This window comes from Argopecten irradians, chromosome 1, assembly GCF_041381155.1.
Source record: "Argopecten irradians isolate NY chromosome 1, Ai_NY, whole genome shotgun sequence".
In the NCBI taxonomy this organism is placed as follows: domain Eukaryota; kingdom Metazoa; phylum Mollusca; class Bivalvia; order Pectinida; family Pectinidae; genus Argopecten; species Argopecten irradians.
This window is the reverse complement of record NC_091134.1, coordinates 67,117,491-67,144,170: the sequence shown is the minus strand read 5'-3', so window position 1 is coordinate 67,144,170 and position 26,680 is coordinate 67,117,491. Positions and strand designations below refer to the sequence as shown.

Genomic DNA, 26,680 nt, shown 5'->3' with positions numbered 1-26,680 from the left:
CTATCTACAGAGTAGAGTCTGGGGAAGTATTTAGATCTATCTACAGAGTAGATTCTAGGGAAGTATTTAGATCTATTTACAGAGTAGATTCTGGAGAAGTATTTATATCTATCTACAGAGTAGAGTCTAGGGAAGTATTTAGATCTATCTACATAGTAGAGTCTGGAGAAGTATTTAGATCTATCTACAGAGTAGAGTCTGGGGAGGTATTTATATCTATCTACAGAGTAGAGTTTGGGGAAGTATTTAGATCTATGTACAGAGTAGAGTCTGGGGAAGTATTTAGATCTATCTACAGAGTAGAGTCTGGGGAAGTATTGAGATATATCTACAGAGTAGAGTCTGGGGAAGTATTTAGATCTATCTACAGAGTAGAGTCAAGGGAAGTATTTAAATCTATCTACAGTGTAGAGTCTGGAGAAGTATTTAGATCCATCTACAGAGTAGAGTCTGGGGAAGTATTGAGATATATCTACAGAGTAGAGTCTGGGGAAGTATTTAGATCTATCTACAGAGTAGAGTCTGGGGAAGTATTTAGATCTATCTACAGAGTAGAGTCTGGGGAAGTATTTAGATCAATCTACAGAGTAGAGTCTGGGGAAGTATTTAGATATATCTACAGAGTAGAGTCTGGGAAAGTATTTATATCTATCTACAGAGTAGAGTCTGGGGAAGTATTTAGATCCATCTACAGAGTAGAGTCTGAGGAAGTATTTAGATCTATCTACAGAGTAGAGTCTGAGGAAGTATTTAGATTTATCTACAGAGTAGAGTCTGGGGAAGTATTTAGATCTATCTACAGAGTAGAGTCTGGGGAAGTATTTAGATCTATCTACAGAGTAGAGTCTGGGGAAGTATTTATATCTATCTACAGAGTAGAGTCTGGGAAAGTATTTAGATCTATCTACAGAGTAGAGTCTGGGGAAGTATTTAGATCTATCTACAGAGTAGAGTTCTGGGGAAGTATTTAGATCTATCTACAGAGTAGAGTCTGGGGAAGTATTTAGATCTATCTACAGAGTTAAGTTTGAAAATGACTTAGTATTGTACATATCATATACAATATGAGACAAATGGAGACGAAGGATGTCTAAATATGTGTCTGTGAATATCAATTTCATCTCTTCAAACAAAATGTTTAACAAAATGTTTGTTGTAAAAGCCAATGGAGTTCTCACTTCACTGCTTCTTTGACATACAATACTTGTGTTCTATATCAGCTAGCTGTTATGTAATGAAAACTCCTCCTATTCATGTAACAGGAAACTTTCAACACTTTAAAATATGGAAATGGATTTGGGGAAGTATTTAGATCTATCTACAGAGTAGAGTCTGGGGAAGTATTTAGATCTATCTACAGAGTAGAGTCTGGGGAAGTATTGAGATATATATACAGAGTAGATTCTGGGGAAGTATTTAGATCTATCTACAGAGTAGATTCTTTGGAAGTATTTATATCTATCTACAGAGTAAAGTCTGAGGAAGTATTTAGATCTTTCTACAGAGTAGAGTCTGGGGAAGTATGTAGATCTATCTACAGAGTAGAGTCTGGAGAAGTATTTAGATCCATCTACAGAGTAGAGTCTGGGGAAGTATTGAGATATATCTACAGAGTAGAGTCTGGGGAAGTATTTAGATCTATCTACAGAGTAGAGTCTGGGGAAGTATTTAGATCTATCTACAGAGTAGAGTCTGGGGAAGTATTTAGATCTATCTACAGAGTAGAGTCTGGGGAAGTATTTAGATCTATCTACAGAGTAGAGTCTGGGAAAGTATTTATATCTATCTACAGAGTAGAGTCTGGGGAAGTATTTAAATCCATCTACAGAGTAGAGTCTGAGGAAGTATTTAGATCTATCTACAGAGTAGAGTCTGAGGAAGTATTTAGATTTATCTACAGAGTAGAGTCTGAGGAAGTATTTAGATCTATCTACAGAGTAGAGTCTGGGGAAGTATTTAGATCTATCTACAGAGTAGAGTCTGGGGAAGTATTTAGATCTATCTACAGAGTAGAGTCTGGGGAAGTATTTATATCTATCTACAGAGTAGAGTCTGGGAAAGTATTTAGATCTATCTACAGAGTAGAGTCTGGGGAAGTATTTAGATCTATCTACAGAGTAGAGTCTGGGGAAGTATTTAGATCTATCTACAGAGTAGAGTCTGGGGAAGTATTTATATCTATCTACAGAGTAGAGTCTGGGAAAGTATTTAGATCTATCTACAGAGTAGAGTCTGGGGAAGTATTTAGATCTATCTACAGAGTAGAGTCTGGGGAAGTATTTAGATCTATCTACAGAGTAGAGTCTGGGGAAGTATTTAGATCTATCTACAGAGTAGAGTCTGGGGAAGTATTTATATCTATCTACAGAGTAGAGTCTGGGAAAGTATTTAGATCTATCTACAGAGTAGAGTCTGGGGAAGTATTTAGATCTATCTACAGAGTAGAGTTCTGGGGAAGTATTTAGATCTATCTACAGAGTAGAGTTCTGGGGAAGTATTTAGATCTATCTACAGAGTAGAGTCTGGGGAAGTATTTAGATCTATCTACAGAGTAGAGTCTAGGGAAGTATTTAGATCTATCTACATAGTAGAGTCTGGAGAAGTATTTAGATCTATCTACAGAGTAGAGTCTGGGGAAGTATTTATATCTATCTACAGAGTAGAGTTTGGGGAAGTATTTAGATCTATCTACAGAGTAGAGTCTGGGGAAGTATTTAGATCTATCTACAGAGTAGAGTCTGGGGAAGTATTGAGATATATCTACAGAGTAGAGTCTGGGGAAGTATTTAGATCTATCTACAGAGTAGAGTCTAGGGAAGTATTTAAATCTATCTACAGTGTAGAGTCTGGAGAAGTATTTAGATCCATCTACAGAGTAGAGTCTGGGGAAGTATTGAGATATATCTACAGAGTAGAGTCTGGGGAAGTATTTAGATCTATCTACAGAGTAGAGTCTGGGGAAGTATTTAGATCTATCTACAGAGTAGAGTCTGGGGAAGTATTTAGATCTATCTACAGAGTAGAGTCTGGGGAAGTATTTAGATATATCTACAGAGTAGAGTCTGGGAAAGTATTTATATCTATCTACAGAGTAGAGTCTGGGGAAGTATTTAGATCCATCTACAGAGTAGAGTCTGGGGAAGTATTTAGATCTATCTGCAGAGTAGAGTCTGTGGAAGTATTTAGATCCATCTACAGAGTAGAGTCTGGGGAAGTATTTATATCTATCTACAGAGTAGAGTCTGGGGAAGTATTTAGATCCATCTACAGAGTAGAGTCTGGGGAAGTATTTAGATCCATCTACAGAGTAGAGTCTGGGGAAGTATTTAGATCTATCTACAGAGTAGAGTCTGGGGAAGTATTTATATCTATCTACAGAGTAGAGTCTGGGGAAGTATTTAGATCTATCTACAGAGTAGATTCTAGGGAAGTATTTAGATCTATTTACAGAGTAGATTCTGGAGAAGTATTTATATCTATCTACAGAGTAGAGTCTGGGGAAGTATTTAGATCTATCTACAGAGTAGAGTCTGGGGAAGTATTTAGATCTATCTACAGAGTAGAGTCTGGGGAAGTATTTATATCTATCTACAGAGTAGAGTCTGGGGAAGTATTTAGATCTATCTACAGAGTAGAGTCTGGGGAAGTATTTAGATCTATCTACAGAGTAGAGTCTGGGGAAGTATTTAGATCTATCTACAGAGTAGAGTCTGGGGAAGTATTTAGATCTATCTACAGAGTAGAGTCAAGGGAAGTATTTAAATCTATCTACAGTAGTAGGGGAGAAGTATTTAGATCCATCTACAGAGTAGAGTCTGGGGAAGTATTGAGATATATCTACAGAGTAGAGTCTGGGGAAGTATTTAGATCTATCTACAGAGTAGAGTCTGGGGAAGTATTTAGATCTATCTACAGAGTAGAGTCTGGGAGTATTTAGAGTCTGGGAGTCTGGGAAGTATTTAGATCAATCTACAGAGTAGAGTCTGGGGAAGTATTTAGATCCATCTACAGAGTAGAGTCTGAGGAAGTATTTAGATTTATCTACAGAGTAGAGTCTGGGGAAGTATTTAGATCTATCTACAGAGTAGAGTCTGGGGAAGTATTTAGATCTATCTACAGAGTAGAGTCTGGGGAAGTATTTATATCTATCTACAGAGTAGAGTCTGGGAAAGTATTTAGATCTATCTACAGAGTAGAGTCTGGGGAAGTATTTAGATCTATCTACAGAGTAGAGTTCTGGGGAAGTATTTAGATCTATCTACAGAGTAGAGTCTGGGGAAGTATTTAGATCTATCTACAGAGTTAAGTTTGAAAATGACTTAGTATTGTACATATCATATACAATATGAGACAAATGGAGACGAAGGATGTCTAAATATGTGTCTGTGAATATCAATTTCATCTCTTCAAACAAAATGTTTAACAAAATGTTTGTTGTAAAAGCCAATGGAGTTCTCACTTCACTGCTTCTTTGACATACAATACTTGTGTTCTATATCAGCTAGCTGTTATGTAATGAAAACTCCTCCTATTCATGTAACAGGAAACTTTCAACACTTTAAAATATGGAAATGGATTCAGTTTCCCATTGATTTCTTTAGATATTAAAGTTGTGTATTTGATTTCTGCTTGCCATATTCGTGGTTATGATTTTGTGTGTGTTAGTTTTGGTCTGGTTTATATATCACCTTCTGTCTGTATTACACCAATTCTATGTAAATGGTTTGGTGAAAAAGTTAGTAATGGTACTGATGACCAATAGTTAACTAAACATTGGAAAATATGTACAATATGATAATAGAATGATATGGTTATATAAGATAAGCATATATATATAGAGAGAGAAAGATCAGAATCTATGGATGAAATGTCTATAGACCAAGGGTGCAAAAGCCACATTATAGACTAGCCAATTTCCTGATTTAGGCTTGTTGAAACCTTGGGATTGTTGAAACTTTGGGATTGCTGAAACCTTAAGCTTATTGAAACCTTGGGATTGTTGAATCTTTGGGCTTGTTGAAACCTTTGGATTGTTGAAACTTTGGGATTGTTGAAACCTTTGGATTGTTGAAACCTTTGGATTGCTGAAACCTTAAGCTTATTGAAACCTTGGGCTTGTTGAAACTTTGAGATTGTTGAAACCTGAAGCTTATTGAAACCTTGGGTTTGTTGAAACTTTGGGCTTGTTGAAACTTTGGGATTGTTGAAACCTTTGGATTGTTGAAACCTTAAGCTTATTGAAACCTTGGGCTTGTTGAAACCTTTGGATTGTTGAAACCTTAAGCTTGTTGAAACCTTGGGCTTGTTGAAACATTGGGCTTGTTGAAACCTTTGGATTGTTTAAACCTTTGGATTGTTGAAACTTTAGCTTATTGAAACCATGGGCTTGTTTAAACCTTGGACTTGTTGATACCTTTGGTTTGTTTAAACCTTAAGCTTGTTGAAACCTTTGGTTTGTTTAAACCTTAAGCTTGTTGAAACCTTTGGATTGTTTAAACCTTAGGCTTGTTGAAACTTTGTTGAAAACTTGGGGTTGTTTAAACCTTTGGATTATTCAAACCTTACGCTTGTTGAAACCTTTGGTTTGTTTAAACCTTGGGCTTGTTGAAACCTTTGGTTTGTTTAAACCTTTGGATTGTTGAAACCTTTGGTTTGTTTAAACCTTTGGATTGTTTAAACCTTTGGTTTGTTTTAAACCTTGGGCTTGTTTAAACCTTTGGTTTGTTTAAACCTTGGGCTTGTTGAAACCTTTGGTTTGTTTAAACCTTTGGGTTTGTTTAAACCTTGTTGAAACCTTTGGTTTGTTTAAACCTTTGGATTGTTTAAACCTTTGGTTTGTTTAAACCTTGGGCTTGTTTAAACCTTTGGTTTGTTTAAACCTTGGGCTTGTTGAAACCTTAAGCTTGTTGAAACCTTTGAATTGTTGAAATCTTTGGATTCTTGAAACCTTTTGCTTGTTGAAACCTTGGGATTGTTGAAATATCCGGCTTGTTGAAATCTTTGACTTGTTGAAACCATGGGCTTGTTGAAACCTTGGGCTTGTTGAAATATTGGGATTGTTGAAACCTTAGGCTTGTTGAAACCTTGAGCTTTTTGAAACCTTTCACTTATTAAATTTTTAGCCCACCATCATCAGATGGTGTGCTATTCAAATCGCCCTGCGTCCGTGGTCCGTCATCCGCCGTCCGCCGTGTGTCGTCCGTCCGTAAACAATGCTTGTTATCACTATTTCTTAAAAACTGCTGCAGGGATTTTGTTCAAACTTCACATGGAGGGTCCCCTTGGTCCATATTTGTGCCATACAGATTTTGAGGCTGATCGGAAAAACAAGATGGCCGCCAGGCAGCCATCTTTGATTTTGGCAGTTGAAGTTTGTTATCGATATTTCTTGAGAACTACTAAAGGGATTTTGTTCAACCTTCACATTGAGGTTACCCTTGGTCCGTAGTTGTGCCATACAGATTTTGAGGCTGATCAGAAAAACAAGATGGCCGCCAGGCAGCCATCTTTGATTTTGGCAATTGAAGTTTGTTATCGATATTTCTTGAGAACTACTGAAGGGATTTTGTTCAAACTTTACATGGAGGTTACCCTTGGTCCCTAGTTGTGCCATACATATTTTGAGGCTGATCGGAAAAACAAGATGGCCGCCAGGCAGCCATCTTTGATTTTGGCAGTTGCAGTTTGTTATCAATGTTTCTTGAGAACTACTGAAGGGATTTTGTTCAAACTTCACATGGAGGTTACCCTTGGTCCCTAGTTGTGCCATACAGATTTTGCGGCTGATCGGAAAAACAAGATGGCCGCCAGGCAGCCATCTTTGATTTTGGCAGTTGAAGTTTGTTATCGATATTTCTTGAGAACTACTGAAGGGATTTTGTTCAAACTTCACATGGAGGTTACCCTTGGTCCCTAGCTGTGCCATACAGATTTTGAGGCTGATCGGGAAAACAAGATGGCCGCTGGGCAGCCATCTTTGATTTTGGCAGTTGAAGTTTGTTATCAATATTTCTTGAGAACTACTGAAGGGATTTTGTTCAAACTTCACATGGAGGGTACCCTTGGTCCCTAGTTGTGCCATACAGATTTTGTGGCTGATCGGAAAAACAAGATGGCCGCCAGGAAGCCATCTTTGATTTTGGCAGTTGAAGTTTGTTCTCGATATTTCTTGAGAACTACTGAAGGGATTTTGTTCAAACTTCACATGGAGGTTACCCTTGGTCCCTATTTGTGCCATACAGATTTTGAGGCTGATAGGAAAAACAAGATGGCCGCCAGGGGGCCATCTTGGATTTTGATAGTTAAGGTTTGATATCCCCATTTCTCAAAAAGTGCTGAAGGGATCTTTCTCAATTTAATATGTAGTTTCCCCTAGGGCCCTTGTTGTGCATATTGCATTTTTGGACCAATCGGTGAACAAGATGGCCACCAGGCCGCCATCTTGGATTTCGATAGTTAAAGTTTGTTATTGCTATTTCTCAGATAGTACTGAAGGGATCTGTCGCAAGTTTCATATATAGGTTCCCCTAGGGACCTAGTTGTGTATATTGCATTTTGGGACCGATTGGTTAACAAGATGGCCACCAGGCAGCCATCTTTGATTTTGTTATTCAAAGTTTGTTATCGCTATTTCTCAGAAAGTACTGAAGGGATCTGTCTCAAAATTCATATGTAGGTTCCCCTAGGGCCCAAGTTGTGCATATTGTGATTTGGGACTAATCGATCAACAAAATTGCTGCCAGGCAGCCATCTTGGATTTTTATATTCAAAGGTTGTTATCGCTATTTCTCAGAAAGTATTGAATGGATCTTTCTCAAATTTCACATGTAGGTTCCCCTAGGGCCCTAGTTGTGCATATTGTGATTTGGGACAGATTGATCAACAAGATGGCCGCCAAGGAGTCATCTTGGATTTTGATAGTTGAAGTTTGTTACCGCTATTTCTCAAAAGGTACTGAAGCGATCTGTCTCAAATTTCATATGTAGTATGTTTGAAAAAGTTTAAAAAGTAGAGAAAAGATCCATCTTTCCTTTGTCAGATATAGATCATTCTTTGGTGGGCGCCAAGATCCCTCTGGGATCTCTTGTTTTGGATACCTTTGTAAAGTTTTTTGTTTGTTGAAATATTTAACTCATTGCAATTTTGGACTTGTTGAAATATTGGGCATGTTGAAACTTTTGACTTGTGAGACCTTTTGTTGTTGAATCTTGGACTTGTTGTAACATTGGACTTGATGAAGACTTTGGCTTGTTGACATCTTTGACATGGAATATGACATGCAATGTTTGGTCAGCATTGTTTGTGAGACTGTTGGTCATCTTAGTGGATATAGTGATGATTATGATTAATAGATAGATAAATAAAACCTGTCATGTCCAATTGATGTGGTACATGTATATAGCTTATGAATATAGATTGATTCAGTTGTCAGCCATGATGGACACCATCTAGTTGTGAGGTCTCTAAGCCGTGTTTGGAATTGTTCATTCCTTCTAATCGTATGTCTGTCTGTCACTTAGAATGAAACGTTCGTGTATAAGAATAAAACAGTAAACTTGTTATCAATGACTGGTATAAACAAAGGAGTGATAGGATTTGATCACTCTGGACGGGAATAGGTATAGGATACATGAAGGCCAACCAAAATACAATAATATGGGATCTAGAACTGGGCAAGATGGCTACATCTGCTGAGACAGTAGAAGCCAATAAGTATTAATTTAATGGAATTTCTATACAATACCATTATAGTATTTTATGGTCATATTACACAACTAAACATGATTGTGTGAAGTGTAAATAAGATTACATCTGATTATACTAGAACATCAGATATGCATACAAACATGTGAAGTATTGATTCCCACTTTTATTAGGTCACCTGAGACGAAGTCTCAAGTGACCTATTCTAATCGCCTTTTGTCCGTCGTCGTGCGTCGTGCGTCGTATGTCCGTAAACAATTTACATTTTCGACTTCTTCTCCAAAACTGCTGAAGCAATTTCAATGAAATTTTCCACAAACCTTCTAAGGCATAAGGCCAATCAAAATTGTGAATTATATGGTCCCCACCCCCCAGGGGGCTGTGGGAGGGGCCAAAAGGGGTAAAATTGAGTAAAATTTCAAAAATCTTCTTCTTTACTCACAGATGTGGTAGAATCAAATACTCTTCATAGATAGAAAGGTCTTAAGGTCCTTTATAAAAATTGTGAATTATATGACCCTGGTGTCTCTAGTTTCCCCCTGGGGAGGGGGTTAAGTTTACTATAGTTTATATTGGGAAAACACATTTTTGCGCATTATTTGGTCATTTGTAATAGGAAATGAGTCAAATGTTGTCAGAATTATCAGTATGAGATGGCCATTTAATCCTATTAACAAATTTTTTATGACTGACCCCCAGGGGCCTTAGGGGCGGGGTCAAAAGGGGTCAAATAGGCTAAAACTTCAAAAATCTTCTTCTGAAATTCTGGAAATGGTAGAATCAAATACTTTTCATAAATAGAAAGGTCTTAAGGTCCTTTACAAAAATTGTGAATTATATGACCCTGGGGTCTCGCGTTTCCCCCTGGGGAGGGGGTCAAGTTTACTATAGTTTATATAGGGAAAACACATTTATGAGCATTTTTTGCTCAATTTTCATTGGAAACGAGTCAAACTTGGTTAGAATTATTAGCCTGAGATAGCATTTTAATATTATATCCATATTGGTCCAGGCCGACCCCTGGGGGCAGAGGGGCAGGGCCAAAAAAGGTCAAATAGGCTAAAACTTCAAAAATATTCTTTTAAAATTCTGGAAATGGTATAATGAAATACACTTTATAGATGAAAAGGTCTTAAAGTTTGTTTATAAAAATTGTAAATTATATGACCATGGGGTCTCCTGTTTCCCCTTGGGGAGGGAGTCAAGTTTACTATAGTTTATATAGGAAAAACACATTAATGAGCATTTTTTGCTCAATTTTCATAGGAAATGAGTCAAACTTCGTTAGAATTATTAGCCTGAGATAGCATTTTAATATCATATCCACATTGCCCCTGTGAATCGATCATGAATTATTCATGAACTATTCATGAACTATTCATCAAAAGTTCATGAACTAAGTTCATGAACATTCATGAATGTTCTTGAACATTAAATGGCCTAATGGAAATAATACACAGCATTTTCATGCACAGTTCATGAACTGTTCATGAATATTTAGTTCATGAACAGGTTCATGAATAGTTCATGAATAGTTCATGAACAGGTTCATGAATAGTTCATGGACAGTTCATGAATAGTTCATGAACAGTTCATGAATAGTTCATGAACAGTTTATGAACATTTGATGAACTGTTCATGAACATTAAATGGCCAAATGAAAATAGTAAACAATGCTTCATGAACTGTTCATGAAAAAAATTGATGGCAGTTCATGAATATTTAGTTCATGAACAGTTCATGAATATTTAGTTCATGAACAGTTCATGAACTGCATCATTACCAGTTTGATACTGAATCAAAATTTGTAATGAATTACAACTGCAGGAATCATACTTTAATATTGAAAAACAAATTCTTTAAAATGTCTCCAGCTGACATGTTTATTTTTCAAGCAATGAATTTTCTTTTTAGGAGAAAATGGCAAACTCATAGTATAGATTATATATAAATAGATGTCATAATAACATATACATTACATACAATATATATAATTGTTATATATAAGTCTGTTTTGTTTTTAAAGAGAGTTGAAAAAATTTCCTTTGATAGCAAATATTTTGAATAAACATGTCTATTGTAGTTCAGTGGTGAAGTTTACACTGGCAGTATATAAGTGCAATGGCCCTTTGTGTCCAGCTGTTTCCCCTTCTCTGTACCCCCTCCCTATCCCCACTAAGTATGGCCTTGAGGCCATGGTCCATCCTTAATCTCAGTGTGTAAATTCCTTAAACATGTCTAAGCACAATATTATGTACACATACATTTCAGGCTACTAGCTTGTGAAAGAAAATGTCCTGACCCCTTTAAATGACAAGTAACATTTGATAGCTTCTGTATCCATATAATATTTATTATTAATTAAAGGACTAGCTACCATGTATATCAACTGATTCTGACTACATTGGAAACATTTCTTGTCAAACAAATGGAGCCAGTAAATGGAAAGTTTCAATAGTTAAAATGTGACTTTTGAAAAACAGATTCTACATATATTAACCTTTTAATCTTTTAGATACCAATTTTTACATTTCTTTATTGTTTCACACCTTTCAGGCTATGAAACTAGCTTGTGTACTTGTAGAAATCAAATCAAAGATCTCCATGTTATGTTGCACACACATGTACATGCAAACTCCAGCTCCTAAAGATATGCTATGCACATTAAATTGAAATCAAACAAACAATATAATTGGATATTTAACATACCTTGTAAACTGTGTCATCAATCCATAAAATGAACCTTTGGATTATAATATATCCTAAGAATTGTTGCACATAGTTCATCTCTTTGTAAATGCCTCCATCACTGTTTAAAACCTGGTGATGTCATGACCCTATATTCCAGCACCCAATCAAAAGCCAGATTGTTTGTCATGTGATCATGGAAGAGGCTTCTCTTTGATTTGATGAAAAAAATATTATTTGAGCTTCACATATTTTTGAAAAATAGAAAAAAAAAATAAAACAAATTTAGCATTAAAAAATCAAGGCTTGTTTTAAAGCATAATTAATATATATAACCAGTTACTTCAATTTAGTTCATGAACATATAATTTGTGTTCATGAATAGTTCATGAATTAAAAAAAGTTCATGAACAATCTACTGATGTTCATGAACAGTTCATGAAAACCATATTTACTTATTATGTTCATGAACTATTCATGAAAAGTTCATGAAACTTCATGGACACTTCATGAACCAATGTTCATGAACTGGTTCATGAACTTTGTATGAAAAATTTAATGAACAATTCATGAACATTTACAGAAAGTTCATGAACATTCATGAACATTTCATGGTTCATGAAAGTTCATGAACATCAATTCGCAGGGGTGGTCCTGACGAACCCCCCGGGGCAGAGGGGCGGGGCTAAAAAAGGGTCAAATAGGCTATAAATAAACTTCAAAAATCTTCTAAAATTCTGGATATAGTAGAATCAAATAATTAAAGATGGAAAGGTCTTAAGGTGTTTTATAAAAATTGTGAATTATATGACCTTTACCTCCTGGGGAGGGGTCAAGTTTACTTTAGTTTATATAGGAAAAACATTTTTGTGAACATTATTTGCCCAATTTTCTTAGGAAATTAGTCAAACTTGATAAGAATTGTTAGCCTAAGATATAGCATTTTAACATCCATATCCGTCCTCGATGACCCCCTGGGGGACCAGAGGGGCAGGACCAAACAGGGTCAAAATGATTAAAATTTCAAAAAATACCTCTAAGTTCACAGGTTTGATGGAAGCAAATACTCTTCATAGTCTAAAAAGTCAAATTTGTAAATCACTGACCAACTTCAAGGCCCAGCATATGGTGTTTATATGTCTTTAATTTGTTTCATTATTTGTTTCATTATATATTCTAACTCAGGTGACCGTTAAGGCCCATGGGCCTATTGTCTGGTTACGTACTAGTAGTTATTAACTGAGAATTTTTTGATATAAATGAGAGAAGGATGTTTGATTTTTCAGATTGTGCAAAAACCCTTACATTTGAACCTCCAGCTGTGATGTACATGTTTTAAGGACTTATATAACAATTTACAGGGCTGTATTTAAACGTTGATAATGGAATTTCCAGAGTTTTACCTAGAGGCAGTGCTAGACTACATAATTAGTGATGAAGTGTGAATTAATTGTCCTCTACTAGTATGTATTGGTGTTTTAGAGTTAGATGGAAAATACGTTAATAAATTGAAAACTTGTAATTTTACTGTGGTCATAAAATAATTAGATGTATGCAACATGATTACCAGAGATAGAGTACACTTTTGTCCCCAAACCGTGTTTGAACTTTATACTAATTTTGAACTGTAACTCTATTGATTTAGCCAATAGAAAGTAGTTTATTAGGTATCATCATTATTTTAAGAACAACATGAAAATGCAACTCATAAGTGTTCCTTAAAAGCCACACAGATCTATCACCAAGTCTTAGCATATGGCATTGGCTGATGGATGGTGGTTTCTTCTGAGGATGAACTATTATCACATTTTAAGGAGAAGGAAACTTTTATTACATTATCTGCAGGACAAAGTGTGAGACTTTGATGGGACAATTATTCCCATGTGTTTTCCTACCATGGATATGACATTAAAACATATATAACAATTCAATCCCTTCACTCCATTTATTAACTACATAAAAGTACATGTATTTTATAGTGGTGTAAGATCTAAAGTATATTACATTAATGTGGTCAGTGTTCTCTGTCTGATCTAGGAAAATATCATACTTTGTCTGTGTAGAGCAATCTCTGTACCTAAGCTTGAGGGATGACCTTTTAATTTAGTCCATAATTGAACATGAATTTGAAGTTGTTTTGTTTTTGTAGAGAGCAAATGATTTAAAGTAAATGATACTCAGTAATGCTGCAGGTTTTTATGGCATCCCCTGAATGTTAATAAGACTATTAGGGTGTTTAGGGTATGAAAAGAGATAAAATGTACTACTTAAGAAGTGGATTACACAAGGCAATGTAAAATTACGTGTGGCATTCACAGAGTGTAGTTTGATGATGGTTGTTTTGTTTTCCGGTGCAGAATTGGTCAGGATTGAGTCCTGAGTCCTTTTATTGTTTGTGACATTTACATCATTCTGACCATATAAGTCTATGAAATAGCTACCATATTTTATGGCACTGACCTTATTTGTCTTAAAAACCGTAGATATATCCCTCCATTGACTCAGGTGACCACTGACTTTAGTGACCACCTACTGAAGAAACCACTAACTTTACTGACCACTTATTGTACTGACCAATGCATTTATGGACATGTCTTTACCAAACAGTGACTTCAATAGCCTAATAACTGTTATTTCAGACATGGTGACTGGTCAGTTGGGTGAGACGTCAGTGGTCAGTCAAATCAGATTTAAACATAGTTATAATTGTTACACCAGTCGTATGGAGAAATTTAAGAGTTACTTCCCTTTGTACCAGGATTTAGACAGATTTATGTTAGAGTTGGTTAATACAGACTTGCTGTTTTGTTACACAGAGGTAAATGACTTATCAGACAGATAGTTCCGTCCTGATCTATCTATAATTACTCGTGATAGATTCAGATAATCCTAGTACAAAATCAGTCTAATGGTACTAAAGTATTGGGAGGTCTTCTATAACATTTGTCCTGTCAATCAACAAATAGTGTCAGTTCTGTTCTTCAGTATTGACCATTATTGAGTCATCAGTCTTTTTTGTTCATCAATTTTCTGTACCTATAATAGTACACAAATAAGATATGGAATTATACAGGCCAATTTTATCTTCAGTTTTAATGTTTGAAAAACATATGCAATAGTACTACCAAATAAGGTAGCCTAAGGGTGTTATTCTGTAGGTATAACTAACTTGTCATCATAAAACATTGTTATTATATATTTATGATTGTAAATGGTAAACTGTTGTATGTTACAGCCATGACGTCTGCCACAATGGGGCAGATCATGCTGGTTGTCGTCAGTTCCATGGGCGTCCTTGTCGTACTTTTGGTGACCGCTATGATGTGCAGCTGGTGCTTTGGGCGCAAGGATGATGATGATGACGATGAAGAGAGCAAGGTGGATATCATCGCCCAAAAGTATCGCCCCGTCTCTGTACAAGATGATGATGTCCGACAACTCAACAAAAGATCATGGGAGGTCAAAGGTCACAATGGTCCAGGCAAGGCTGAGTCGCCTATTGTTACCCGCAAGACAATCAAGTAAGTCCAGTTTTATTGTGATGATGCTAAATGCATCACCTCTATAAATGAATCCAACAGAGCAAAACAAAAATTGATATCAAAATAAAGCACAGCTGCTTTGGTGACCGCCATCGGCTATTTTTATGTGCTATTTATCAGGTAAATTAGTGGTTTAAACTGAATCTGGTATCTGAAGAGTGCCTTGACTTTCTGATAAGACTGGTGAGGTGAACTGTGGTGTCACCTGAATAAAACTAAAAACAATTATGACTACCAAATCATAGCTGGTCAGATTTCTTGTTTCCATGGTGACTGATTGGGGAACAAACCAATGTGTAACATATTAGATATTCTAGTCTTTTAGCTACTCAAGGGTTATAAATATATCATAGAAAATGGATTGCCAAAAGATTGTGAACATGATAGTTTCTTTTTTGATGTGTGACAAACTGATGATAAAAGTGCACATTACAATCAATATTTAGCAGAGCAGCATGGATTCATAAAACAGCTAGTTCATGCCTGGTCGATTTTAGATTTTGTTGCTCTCTGAACTGCAACATGTACCGGATGACCTTGGGTTATTGAATTTGTGACCTTTTTATCATGAATATTTCAGACAAGTTTGTTGATTTTATAATGTTCCTGGATCCTTTGTGGCAATCCTTAGCAATATTCTATTGAGAGCTAGCTCAGGGTGTGGATGTACTGTCAGATGTTTTGTCTTTGATCATTTTATTACAGTCAATATTTATATGCCTGACAGAAATGTTCCAGGACCAACCTAGAAAACTGCATGGTATCTATACACCTCTGTAGATTATGATGTTTTGTATGTAAACTGTCTATCGTAGGAAGTGATTTGATTGGCACAGATGATTATGGTTTATGTAATAAGTGTTGCATACATATAAAACAATTTGATTGGGAAAAAATGTGAAAAAAATGTCAATTGAAATAAAGTTTAGAATGCTAAATTTGATTTGAGAGATCTTCAGTACTAATTGTTTGAAAAATAAAAAAACAATTAAAACATAATTTTACTGGTGTCTGCATACAAAACTATTATGAAATTGGGTGTTATTATGAATCTATATTATTTAATTGATGAACTGAATGAGAATATTAAATTCCCCAATGGCCTATTCTGTATGGACAATGGACAAAATAAGTCTGGTCTGAAACTGATTCAGCACTGACGTGCATAGTCCAAGGGAAGTAACTCTTTTACATTGGTAAGGGAGGTGACTTTTGTAAGACTTGTGTATAATGCAGCTAACACCAGTACAGATTGGGACTGCACAGAAATGAAGACACTTGATTAAGCTTTCATGATTGTAGGATAAATAATTGATCTGTTCTGATTGAGGTCCAGTTCATAAACAGATAAGATGGTAGATAAGGAGTCGAGAGAAACATCAATATAGCTACACTGTCATTAGCAGATTAGAACATCACTTGTATTAATACAGGCCTTTGACTTCAACATACTCACCTAACATTGGCAGGCTCCTCCAATATAGCTCTGTCTGGGAATACCTGATCAATGCTAGCCCCATGGTTCGTTAGTATAGAGAAAGCCTTTGATCAACACCTGCCTCCCTAATTAGTTTACAAGTGATAGAGATTTCTGCCATCCGAACAATGATACAGCAGTTCTCTACTCTCACCATGGGATGTTAATTAACAATGTATGGATTCATTTGTCTCTTCACTTGTAAATCCATATTATAACCAAGAGCAATTTACTGAGAAAACACAAGACAATGTTGACATCCAATGCAGAAGCTTTAAACATTTATACATAAAATTTCTGTCCATTTTTGTGCTTTAATTAGCCCACCATCATCAGATGGTGGGCTATTCAAATCGCCTTTCGTCCGTGGTCCGTGGTCCGTCCGTCCTTCCGTTCTTCCGTCCGTCCGTAAACAATTCTTGTTACCGCTATTTCTCAGAAAGTACTGAAGGGATCTTTCTCATATTGCATATGTCGGTTCCCCTAGGACCCTAGTTGTGCATATTGCATTTTGGGACCGAACGGTCAACAAGATGGCCGACAGGTGGCCATCTTGGATTTTGATAGTTAAAGGTTGTTACCGCTATTTCTCAAAAAGTGCTGAAGGGATCTTTCTCAAATTTTATATACAGGTCCCCCTAGGACCCTAGTTGTGCATATTGCATTTTGGGACCGATCGGTCAACAAGATGGCCGACAGGCGGCCATCTTGGATTTTGATAGTTAAAGGTTGTTACCGCTATTTCTCAAAAAGTGCTGAAGGGATCTTTCTCAAATTTCATATACAGGTTCCCCTAGGACCCTAGTTGTGCATATTGCATTTTGGGACCGGTCAGTCAACAAGATGGCCAACAGGTGGCCATCTTAGATTTTGATAGTTAAAGTTTGTTATGGCTATTTCTCAAAAAGTACTGAAGGGATCTTTCTCAAATTTTATATACAGGTTCCCCTGGGACCCTATTTGTGCATGTCGCATTTTTGGACCGATCGGTGAACAAGATGGCGGACAGGACACCATCTTGGATTTTGATAGTTGAAGCTTGTTACCGCTATTTCTTAGAAAGTACTGAAGGGATCTGTCCAAAAATTTTATTTGCAGGTTCCTCTAGGTCCCTGGTTATGCATATTGCATTTTGGTAACGATCGATGAACACGATTGCCAACAGGTAGCCATCTAGGATTTTGATAATTGAAGTTTGTTACTGTTAAATATCTCAGAAAGTAGTCAAAGAACCTTTCTCAAATTTCATGTGTAGTAATATGAAGTAAAAGCTTGAAAAGCAGAGAAAAGATCCCTCTTTCCTTTGTCAGACAAAGATCGTTCTTAGGTGGGGGCCAAGATCCCTCTGGGATCTTTTGTTTTTACATGATTTGTATCTTCATACTTGATTTATGTACCTAGGTCATTAAAGTTTGCAGACAATAAGGAATACACTAAAAGTAGGTCACTGTAACCCTGCCATTACTATTTTAATGATTTTCCTGATATTTATATAAGTCTACAGTATGTCTGCTTCCTACAGGCTATCTCTGCACATATTGCATGTTGATTATTAGTAAATTGTGCAAAAGTCAATAACTTTTGAGGCTGCAAACGATCAGAATTTTGGCTTTCTGTATAAGAACAAATTCTTATCCGTATATCATTGTTATTTTATAGTGTTTCTTGCTTTTTTAAAAATATATATTTATTGACAAAAAAAATAAACCCCAGCCTGAACATGTGAGCTCTGATTCGAGTGGAGCAGATGTGCACTGTGACTGATATGAAATGCCAGCAGCCTTTTGAATCAAAAATTACACCGATAAAAATCTGACACATTGTATTGCCAAATTAGTTTAGGAAAATTAGTATGGCAACCCACGCAATGTTGGTCTGCCACAAATTTAATATGAAAACAAATCCTTTTTTTATCTGAATGCTATAAGTATTTATTTAAAGATTTGCAACATTTTGTTTTGCCCTAATATTCTTGAAGCTGTGAAAGAACTATGATAACTTCATTGTGTAATTAGAATGATAAGTATATATCTCATCAGTATCTCATCAGTCCAACATCATATTGGAAATTGGCTTATAAAGATATATAGTTATACATGAATGTTAAAGAATTGTATGATAGGTTAAGGAACTGATTTCCTATTATACAGAGTTATAGACCTTGGATTGATTGCCTATTACACAGAGTTATAGGCCTTGGATTGATTGCCTATTATACAGAGTTATAGGCCTTGGATTGATTGCCTATTATACTGAGTTATAGGCCTTGGATTGATTGCCTATTATACTGAGTTATAGGCCTTGGATTGATTGCCTGTTATACAGAGTTATAGGCCTTGATTGATTGCCTATTACACAGAGTTATAGGCCTTGGATTGATTGCCTATTATACAGAGTTATAGGCCTTGGATTGATTGCCTATTATACTGAGTTATAGGCCTTGGATTGATTGCCTATTATACTGGTTATAGGCCTTGGATTGATTGCCTATTATACAGAGTTATAGGCCTTGGATTGATTGCCTATTATACAGAGTTATAGGCCTTGGATTGATTGCCTATTATACAGAGTTATAGGCCTTGGATTGATTGCCTATTATACAGTTTTATAGGCCTTGGATTGATTGCCTATTATACAGAGTTATAGGCCTTGGATTGATATTTGCTTTGGTTTAATCCTGGCTTGATTAAGTTGGTCCCTGTGGTAAAGCTGTGATGTTTGCTAATCAGGAGATGCTTTCTCCATGTAGTCTGTGTAGAGGTTCTGGAAAAAAAATTATCTGTATTTTAAACTGAGTAGTCATATGAAGAGGAAACATTAAAATGTAGCCGTAAACAATTATCTGGCGGTCGTATGGATGATGTAAAATATCTGTTGTTGTTAACTGAATAGCCATGTAAAAAGGAAACAATAAAATTGGCCGAGTGACAATACTATCTGGAAATGGTTTCTAGGGAATGTGATATTATTAGAATTGATTTTTAAAAACTAAACATAAATTATTGTTTTTGTCATTTTTATATTGCTGAAAAGTTATTTCTGTGAAATATTTTACTTAGAATAATATGTTCAACATAGATAAAGGATCTGTCTCAAAGTATATCTGAATGTCTCAAAGGAGTGGTGTTGTTTTGGCATCACAATCCTCAAAGACCAATGTTCAAAACATCTACTAAACATGAGTTGATTTTGTTATGATCAAAATTTCTGATTCATTTGAAAGCCCCATCCAAACATTAGAAAATAAAACAAACATAAATCGGGGAAATATATGGACACAATTAGAATATTAAAATATTACATAATGCATGGTAATAAATACATGAATATCCAATAGCAGGTCTGTTTTGATTTAATATATTTCTGTTAAATTTACTCGCTGGTTGGCATGAATGCCCCAATCTGTCTATATAAGGCAACCTGTCTATAGTGTCTGTTTTTCTGTCTCCCCTTCAGTGGTCGTTATGGACAAATTTGACTGTATTTCATTTTGTTTCTGATCAATCAACAAAATGGCTGATAGGCAGACATCTTGGATTTTGGTTGTTGAAAAGTGTTACCTCTATTTCTCACAAAGTACTAAATGGATCTGTCTCAAATGTCAGAGGTAGGTTTCCCCTAGGACCCTAGTTGTACATATGGCATTTTGGGACAGATCCATTAACAAGATGGCCAACAGGCAGCTATCATGCATTTTGATATTTAAAGTTTAAAAACCAGAAAAAAAAATCCCTCTTTCCATTGTCAAACATAGGTCATTTCTTTCAAGATCCCTCTAGGATTTCTTGTACTATACTCTCATAAGACATTTCAAGTCATATCTTCAATTGTAAATTTTCATTGTCAAATATAACTTTTCTAATTGTAAGGCACATTGAGTGGGGGCCTTTCTGACGTGCCAGTGTTCTAGTTACATTTAGTATAATAGCAGGGTTAAGATCTTATACCTTACTACCATTCCGATGGAAATCTTTTTTCCCCCTTTTTAGCCCACCATCATTAGATGGTGGGCTATTCAAATCACCTTTCGTCCGTGGTCCGTCCATCCTTCCGTCTGTCTGTTAACAATTCTTATTATTGCTATTTCTCAGAAAGTGTGGAATGAATTATCTCAATTTTCATATGTAGGTTTTCCTAGAGCCCTTTTTATGCATAATTGCATTTTGGGACTAATAGGTCAACAAGAGAAACGACAGACAGCCATCTTGGATTTTGGTGGTTGACGTTTGTTATCATTATTTCTCAGAAAGTACTGAAGGAATTTGTCTCAAATTTCATATGTAGGTTCATCTTGGGCCCTTGTTGTGCATACTGCATTTTGGGACTGATTTGCCAACAAGATGGCTGATAGGATACCATTTTGATAATTACAGTTTAAAAGGCAGAGAAAGATCTCTCTTTCCATTGTCAGACATAGATCATTCTTTGGTGGGCACCTGCATGAAGATCCCTCTCGGATCTCTTGCTTTTTTAAAAATGTGAAATTGTACCACAACCCCAAATGTCCTTCATAGCTTGATACACAACATATCAAACAGCCCTCCTAAAGGTTCTCTGTCCTTCTAATGCATGATATTATAACTAAGGTCATCCTAGGTCAAGTTGATGCTGGTTGACAGATAATAATCGACTTTATTATACTCAATATAATGAAGAAAATCTCAAAATCTGCAAAATAAACAAAACAGGAGTGGGAATACAAGAACTATCTGGTAAAGGTTAAAATATTGGTCAATATCTTACTGTTGAATCTAAATTGTTCAATTAATGTAGATTTGATGGAGCATAGATATGGGTTGCTATAGACTAGGAACTCCTGAATGTTTACAGTTCTAATGCAAAACCATACAAATATGCATTGAGGAAGAATTTAAGGTTGTATTTGTTAACATATTGTTGGAAACAGTGAAGTAGCTGCTGATGTTTGGGTATTGGAATTTGTGTCCTTCTATTACGAAATGTTGATCAGTCCTTAACCTTGCCTTAAGTACTACCCAATAGGATAGATGTGATCCCATACTAACCTCTGGCTATGGTCAGATAGCGGTGTGTCTCCACCAGTAGATCAGTACTGATGGTAGACATGTATTAAGGGTGTATGTGGTATTAGTCCAGGCTATAGGTGTGTCTCCACCAGTAGATCAGTACTAATGTAGACATGTATTAAGGGTGTATGTGGTATTAGTCCAGGCTATAGATGTGTCTCCACCAGTAGATCAGTACTAATGTAGACATGTATTAAGGGTTTATGTGGTAGTATTCCAGGCTATAGGTGTGTCTCCACCAGTAGATCAGTACTGATGGTAGACATGTATTAAGGGTGTATGTGGTATTAGTCCAGGCTATAGGTGTGTCTCCACCAGTAGATCAGTACTAATGTAGACATGTATTAAGGGTGTATGTGGTATTAGTCCAGGCTATAGGTGTGTCTCCACCAGTAGATCAGTACAAATGTAGACATGTATTAAGGGTGTTTGTGGTTTTAGTCCAGGCTATAGATGTGTCTCCACCAGAAGATCAGTACTAATGTAGACATGTATTAAGGGTGTTTGTGGTTTTAGTCCAGGCTATAGATGTGTCTCAACCAGTAGATCAGTACTAATGTTGACATGTATTAAGGGTGTTTGTGGTATTAGTCCAGGCTATAGGTGTGTCTCCACCAGTAGATCAGTACTAATGTAGACATGTATTAAGGGTGTATGTGGTATTAGTCCAGGCTATAGATGTGTCTCAACCAGTAGATCAGTACTAATGTAGACATGTATTAAGGGTGTTTGTGGTATTAGTCCAGGCTATAGGTGTGTCTCCACCAGTAGATCAGTACTAATGTAGACATGTATTAAGGGTGTTTGTGGTATTAGTCCAGGCTATAGATGTGTCTCAACCAGTAGATCAGTACTAATGTAGACATGTATTAAGGGTGTTTGTGGTATTAGTCCAGGCTATAGGTGTGTCTCCACCAGTAGATCAGTACTAATGTAGACATGTATTAAGGGTGTATGTGGTATTAGTCCAGGCTATAGATGTGTCTCCACCAGTAGATCAGTACTAATGTAGACATGTATTAAGGGTGTATGTGGTATTAGTCCAGGCTATAGGTGTGTCTCCACCAGTAGATCAGTACTAATGTAGACATGTATTAAGGGTGTATGTGGTATTAGTCCAGGCTATAGGTGTGTCTCCACCAGTAGATCAGTACAAATGTAGACATGTATTAAGGGTGTTTGTGGTTTTACTCCAGGCTATAGGTGTGTCTCCACCAGTAGATCAGTACTAATGTTGACATGTATTAAGGGTGTTTGTGGTATTAGTCCAGGCTATAGGTGTGTCTCCACCAGTAGATCAGTACTAATGTAGACATGTATTAAGGGTGTATGTGGTATTAGTCCAGGCTATAGGTGTGTCTCCACCAGTAGATCAGTACTAATGTAGACATGTATTAAGGGTGTTTGTGGTATTAGTCCAGGCTATAGATGTGTGTCTCCACCAGTAGATCAGTACTAATGTAGACATGTATTAAGGGTGTTTGTGGTATTAGTCCAGGCTATAGATGTGTCTCCACCAGTAGATCAGTACTAATGTAGACATGTATTAAGGGTGTTTGTGGTATTAGTCCAGGCTATAGATGTGTCTCCACCAGTAGATCAGTACTAATGTAGACATGTATTAAGGGTGTTTGTGGTATTAGTCCAGGCTATAGGTGTGTCTCCACCAGTAGATCAGTACTAATGTAGACATGTATTAAGGGTGTATGTGGTATTAGTCCAGGCTATAGGTGTGTCTCCACCAGTAGATCAGTACTAATGTAGACATGTATTAAGGGTGTATGTGGTATTAGTCCAGGCTATAGATGTGTCTCCACCAGTAGATCAGTACTAATGTAGACATGTATTAAGGGTGTTTGTGGTATTAGTCCAGGCTATAGGTGTGTCTCCACCAGTAGATCAGTACTAATGTAGACATGTATTAAGGGTGTTTGTGGTTTTAGTCCAGGCTATAGATGTGTCTCCACCAGTAGATCAGTACTAATGTAGACATGTATTAAGGGTGTATGTGGTATTAGTCCAGGCTATAGATGTGTCTCCACCAGTAGATCAGTACTAATGTAGACATGTATTAAGGGTGTTTGTGGTATTAGTCCAGGCTATAGATGTGTCTCCACCAGTAGATCAGTACTAATGTAGACATGTATTAAGGGTGTTTGTGGTTTTAGTCCAGGCTATAGATGTGTCTCAACCAGTAGATCAGTACTAATGTAGACATGTATTAAGGGTGTATGTGGTATTAGTCCAGGCTATAGATGTGTCTCCACCAGTAGATCAGTACTAATGTAGACATGTATTAAGGGTGTTTGTGGTATTAGTCCAGGCTATAGATGTGTCTCAACCAGTAGATCAGTACTAATGTAGACATGTATTAAGGGTGTTGTGGTATTAGTCCAGGCTATAGGTGTGTCTCCACCAGTAGATCAGTACTAATGTAGACATGTATTAAGGGTGTATGTGGTATTAGTCCAGGCTATAGATGTGTCTCCACCAGTAGATCAGTACTAATGTAGACATGTATTAAGGGTGTATGTGGTATTAGTCCAGGCTATAGATGTGTCTCCACCAGTAGATCAGTACTAATGTAGACATGTATTAAGGGTGTTATGTGGTATTGTATTCCAGGCTATAGGTGTGTCTCCACCAGTAGATCAGTACTGATGGTAGACATGTATTAAGGGTGTATGTGGTATTAGTCCAGGCTATAGGTGTGTCTCCACCAGTAGATCAGTACTAATGTAGACATGTATTAAGGGTGTATGTGGTATTAGTCCAGGCTATAGGTGTGTCTCCACCAGTAGATCAGTACTAATGTAGACATGTATTAAGGGTTTATGTGGTATTAGTCCAGGCTATAGATGTGTCTCCACCAGTAGATCAGTACTAATGTAGAAATGTATTAAGGGTGTTTGTGGTATTAGTCCATGCTATAGGTGTGTCTCCACCAGTAGATCAGTACTAATGTAGACATGTATTAAGGGTGTATGTGGTATTAGTCCAGGCTATAGGTGTGTCTCCACCAGTAGATCAGTACAAATGTAGACATGTATTAAGGGTGTTTGTGGTATTAGTCCAGGCTATAGGTGTGTCTCCACCAGTAGATCAGTACAAATGTAGACATGTATTAAGGGTGTTTGTGGTATTAGTCCAGGCTATAGATGTGTCTCCACCAGAAGATCAGTACTAATGTAGACATGTATTAAGGGTGTTTGTGGTTTTAGTCCAGGCTATAGATGTGTCTCAACCAGTAGATCAGTACTAATGTAGACATGTATTAAGGGTGTTTGTGGTATTAGTCCAGGCTATAGGTGTGTCTCCACCAGTAGATCAGTACTAATGTAGACATGTATTAAGGGTGTATGTGGTATTAGTCCAGGCTATAGATGTGTCTCAACCAGTAGATCAGTACTAATGTAGACATGTATTAAGGGTGTTTGTGGTATTAGTCCAGGCTATAGGTGTGTCTCCACCAGTAGATCAGTACTAATGTAGAGATCAGTACTAATGTTGACATGTATTAAGGGTGTTTGTGGGTATTAGTCCAGGCTATAGATGTGTCTCCACCAGTAGATCAGTACAAATGTAGACATGTATTAAGGGTTTATGTGGTATTATTCCAGGCTAAAGATGTGTCTCCACCAGTAGATCAGTACTAATGTAGACATGTATTAAGGGTGTATGTGGTATTAGTCCAGGCTATAGATGTGTCTCAACCAGTAGATCAGTACTAATGTAGACATGTATTAAGGGTGTATGTGGTATTAGTCCAGGCTATAGATGTGTCTCCACCAGTAGATCAGTACTAATGTAGACATGTATTAAGGGTGTATGTGGTATTAGTCCAGGCTATAGATGTGTCTCCACCAGTAGATCAGTACTAATGTAGACATGTATTAAGGGTGTATGTGGTATTAGTCCAGGCTATAGGTGTGTCTCCACCAGTAGATCAGTACTAATGTAGACATGTATTAAGGGTGTATGTGGTATTAGTCCAGGCTATAGATGTCGTGATACAGACAATGATACATCCCAGTATTAGTCTACATATATAATAGGTTAGATATAAATTTTATTTATTTTACATCGATTATGAAACAAGTTATACAACTTATGCAAATCACTCTCGATGGCCCGGATGTAAGCGCGCGAGAGATCTTAGTTGATATATATTAGGTTTCTATGTTGACACAACTCCTAGGCTCAACACAGTCCTCAATATTCAATCTAACTCAAAACGTCTAATTTACTTTGAACAGTGGCATACATCATATTTAACATGTCTACCTGGAGATCAAACAAATTAACATAGGACCTGATTAATCAGATGGGTATGTAAACATGTTGTTTTTACTGTATGTAAACTTCAGCTCCACAGTCTGGTCATGTCATACACAGGCTTTTAAAATTATCAGGTTTTAGGTTTTGTATATTTCACAGCATTTTTTTTCATGTAATTAACGTATATGGTGAAATGAACCTTATTTTCCATCATGGATATGAGGGTTAAAATGAATTAGTACTCCTTTTTGAAGAAGACACCATGCTTGAATTCAATTATTCCTAATCAGTTTTATTTGTGTAAAGATGCCATTTGTTTTATTAAATGTTTAGTGCAACTCTAACATGTTAGATCTGAAAAGAAATCAACATTTTTGTTTGTCTTTAGTGCCTGCCATAAAATATATGCAATACCTTACATCTCAATTAATATTTTCAACTTGTTCAAGATTACCTAAGATGTCCTCAGACTTGCTTTTAGGTTTGTATTGTGCTATAATGAAGGGTTACAGTTTGTAGAAATGAATGACCTTGACCTACATTTGAGGTAATAGGCAGTTAATTTATGCCACAATCTTTGAATAATTAGTCAATGCTTTGGAGGCCCATATATCTATTATAAAGAGACTGCAAAACGCTCTGATAAAAAGAGTTTAATATATTCGACATAAATGACCTTGACCCTGTTAAAAAGTGTGATCTTGACCATCACTCAGTTTTTGGAGCATTTCAATTTGAATGAAACCACTTTTAAAAGTATTATGCTATTGTAAGCATCAGATTGCTTAAATGAATAACCTTGATCCTAACTTAAGGTCCTAGGGGTATTGTTGAACATTGCATGGGTAGAAAATGAATGAAATGTATAAGATGGGCCATGTGCCAGTTAAATAAATATTGACTGAAACAAAGGGGCTAATAACGGTCACTGAAGCAGCTAGTATTCT

General features: G+C 36.4%; 1 protein-coding gene across 4 annotated transcripts in view; it reads left to right on the top strand.

Annotated features, from left to right (window-relative positions):
* The window catches only part of LOC138306062 (synaptotagmin-7-like), a 446,275-nt gene that overhangs the window by 114,803 nt on the left and 304,792 nt on the right, over positions 1–26,680 (top strand). For all 4 annotated transcript variants that reach the window (XM_069246411.1, XM_069246420.1, XM_069246436.1 and 1 more), the window contains exon 2: positions 14,627–14,912. In XM_069246411.1, the coding sequence (XP_069102512.1) occupies positions 14,627–14,912 (286 nt within the window). The remainder of the gene's footprint in view (positions 1–14,626; positions 14,913–26,680) is intronic.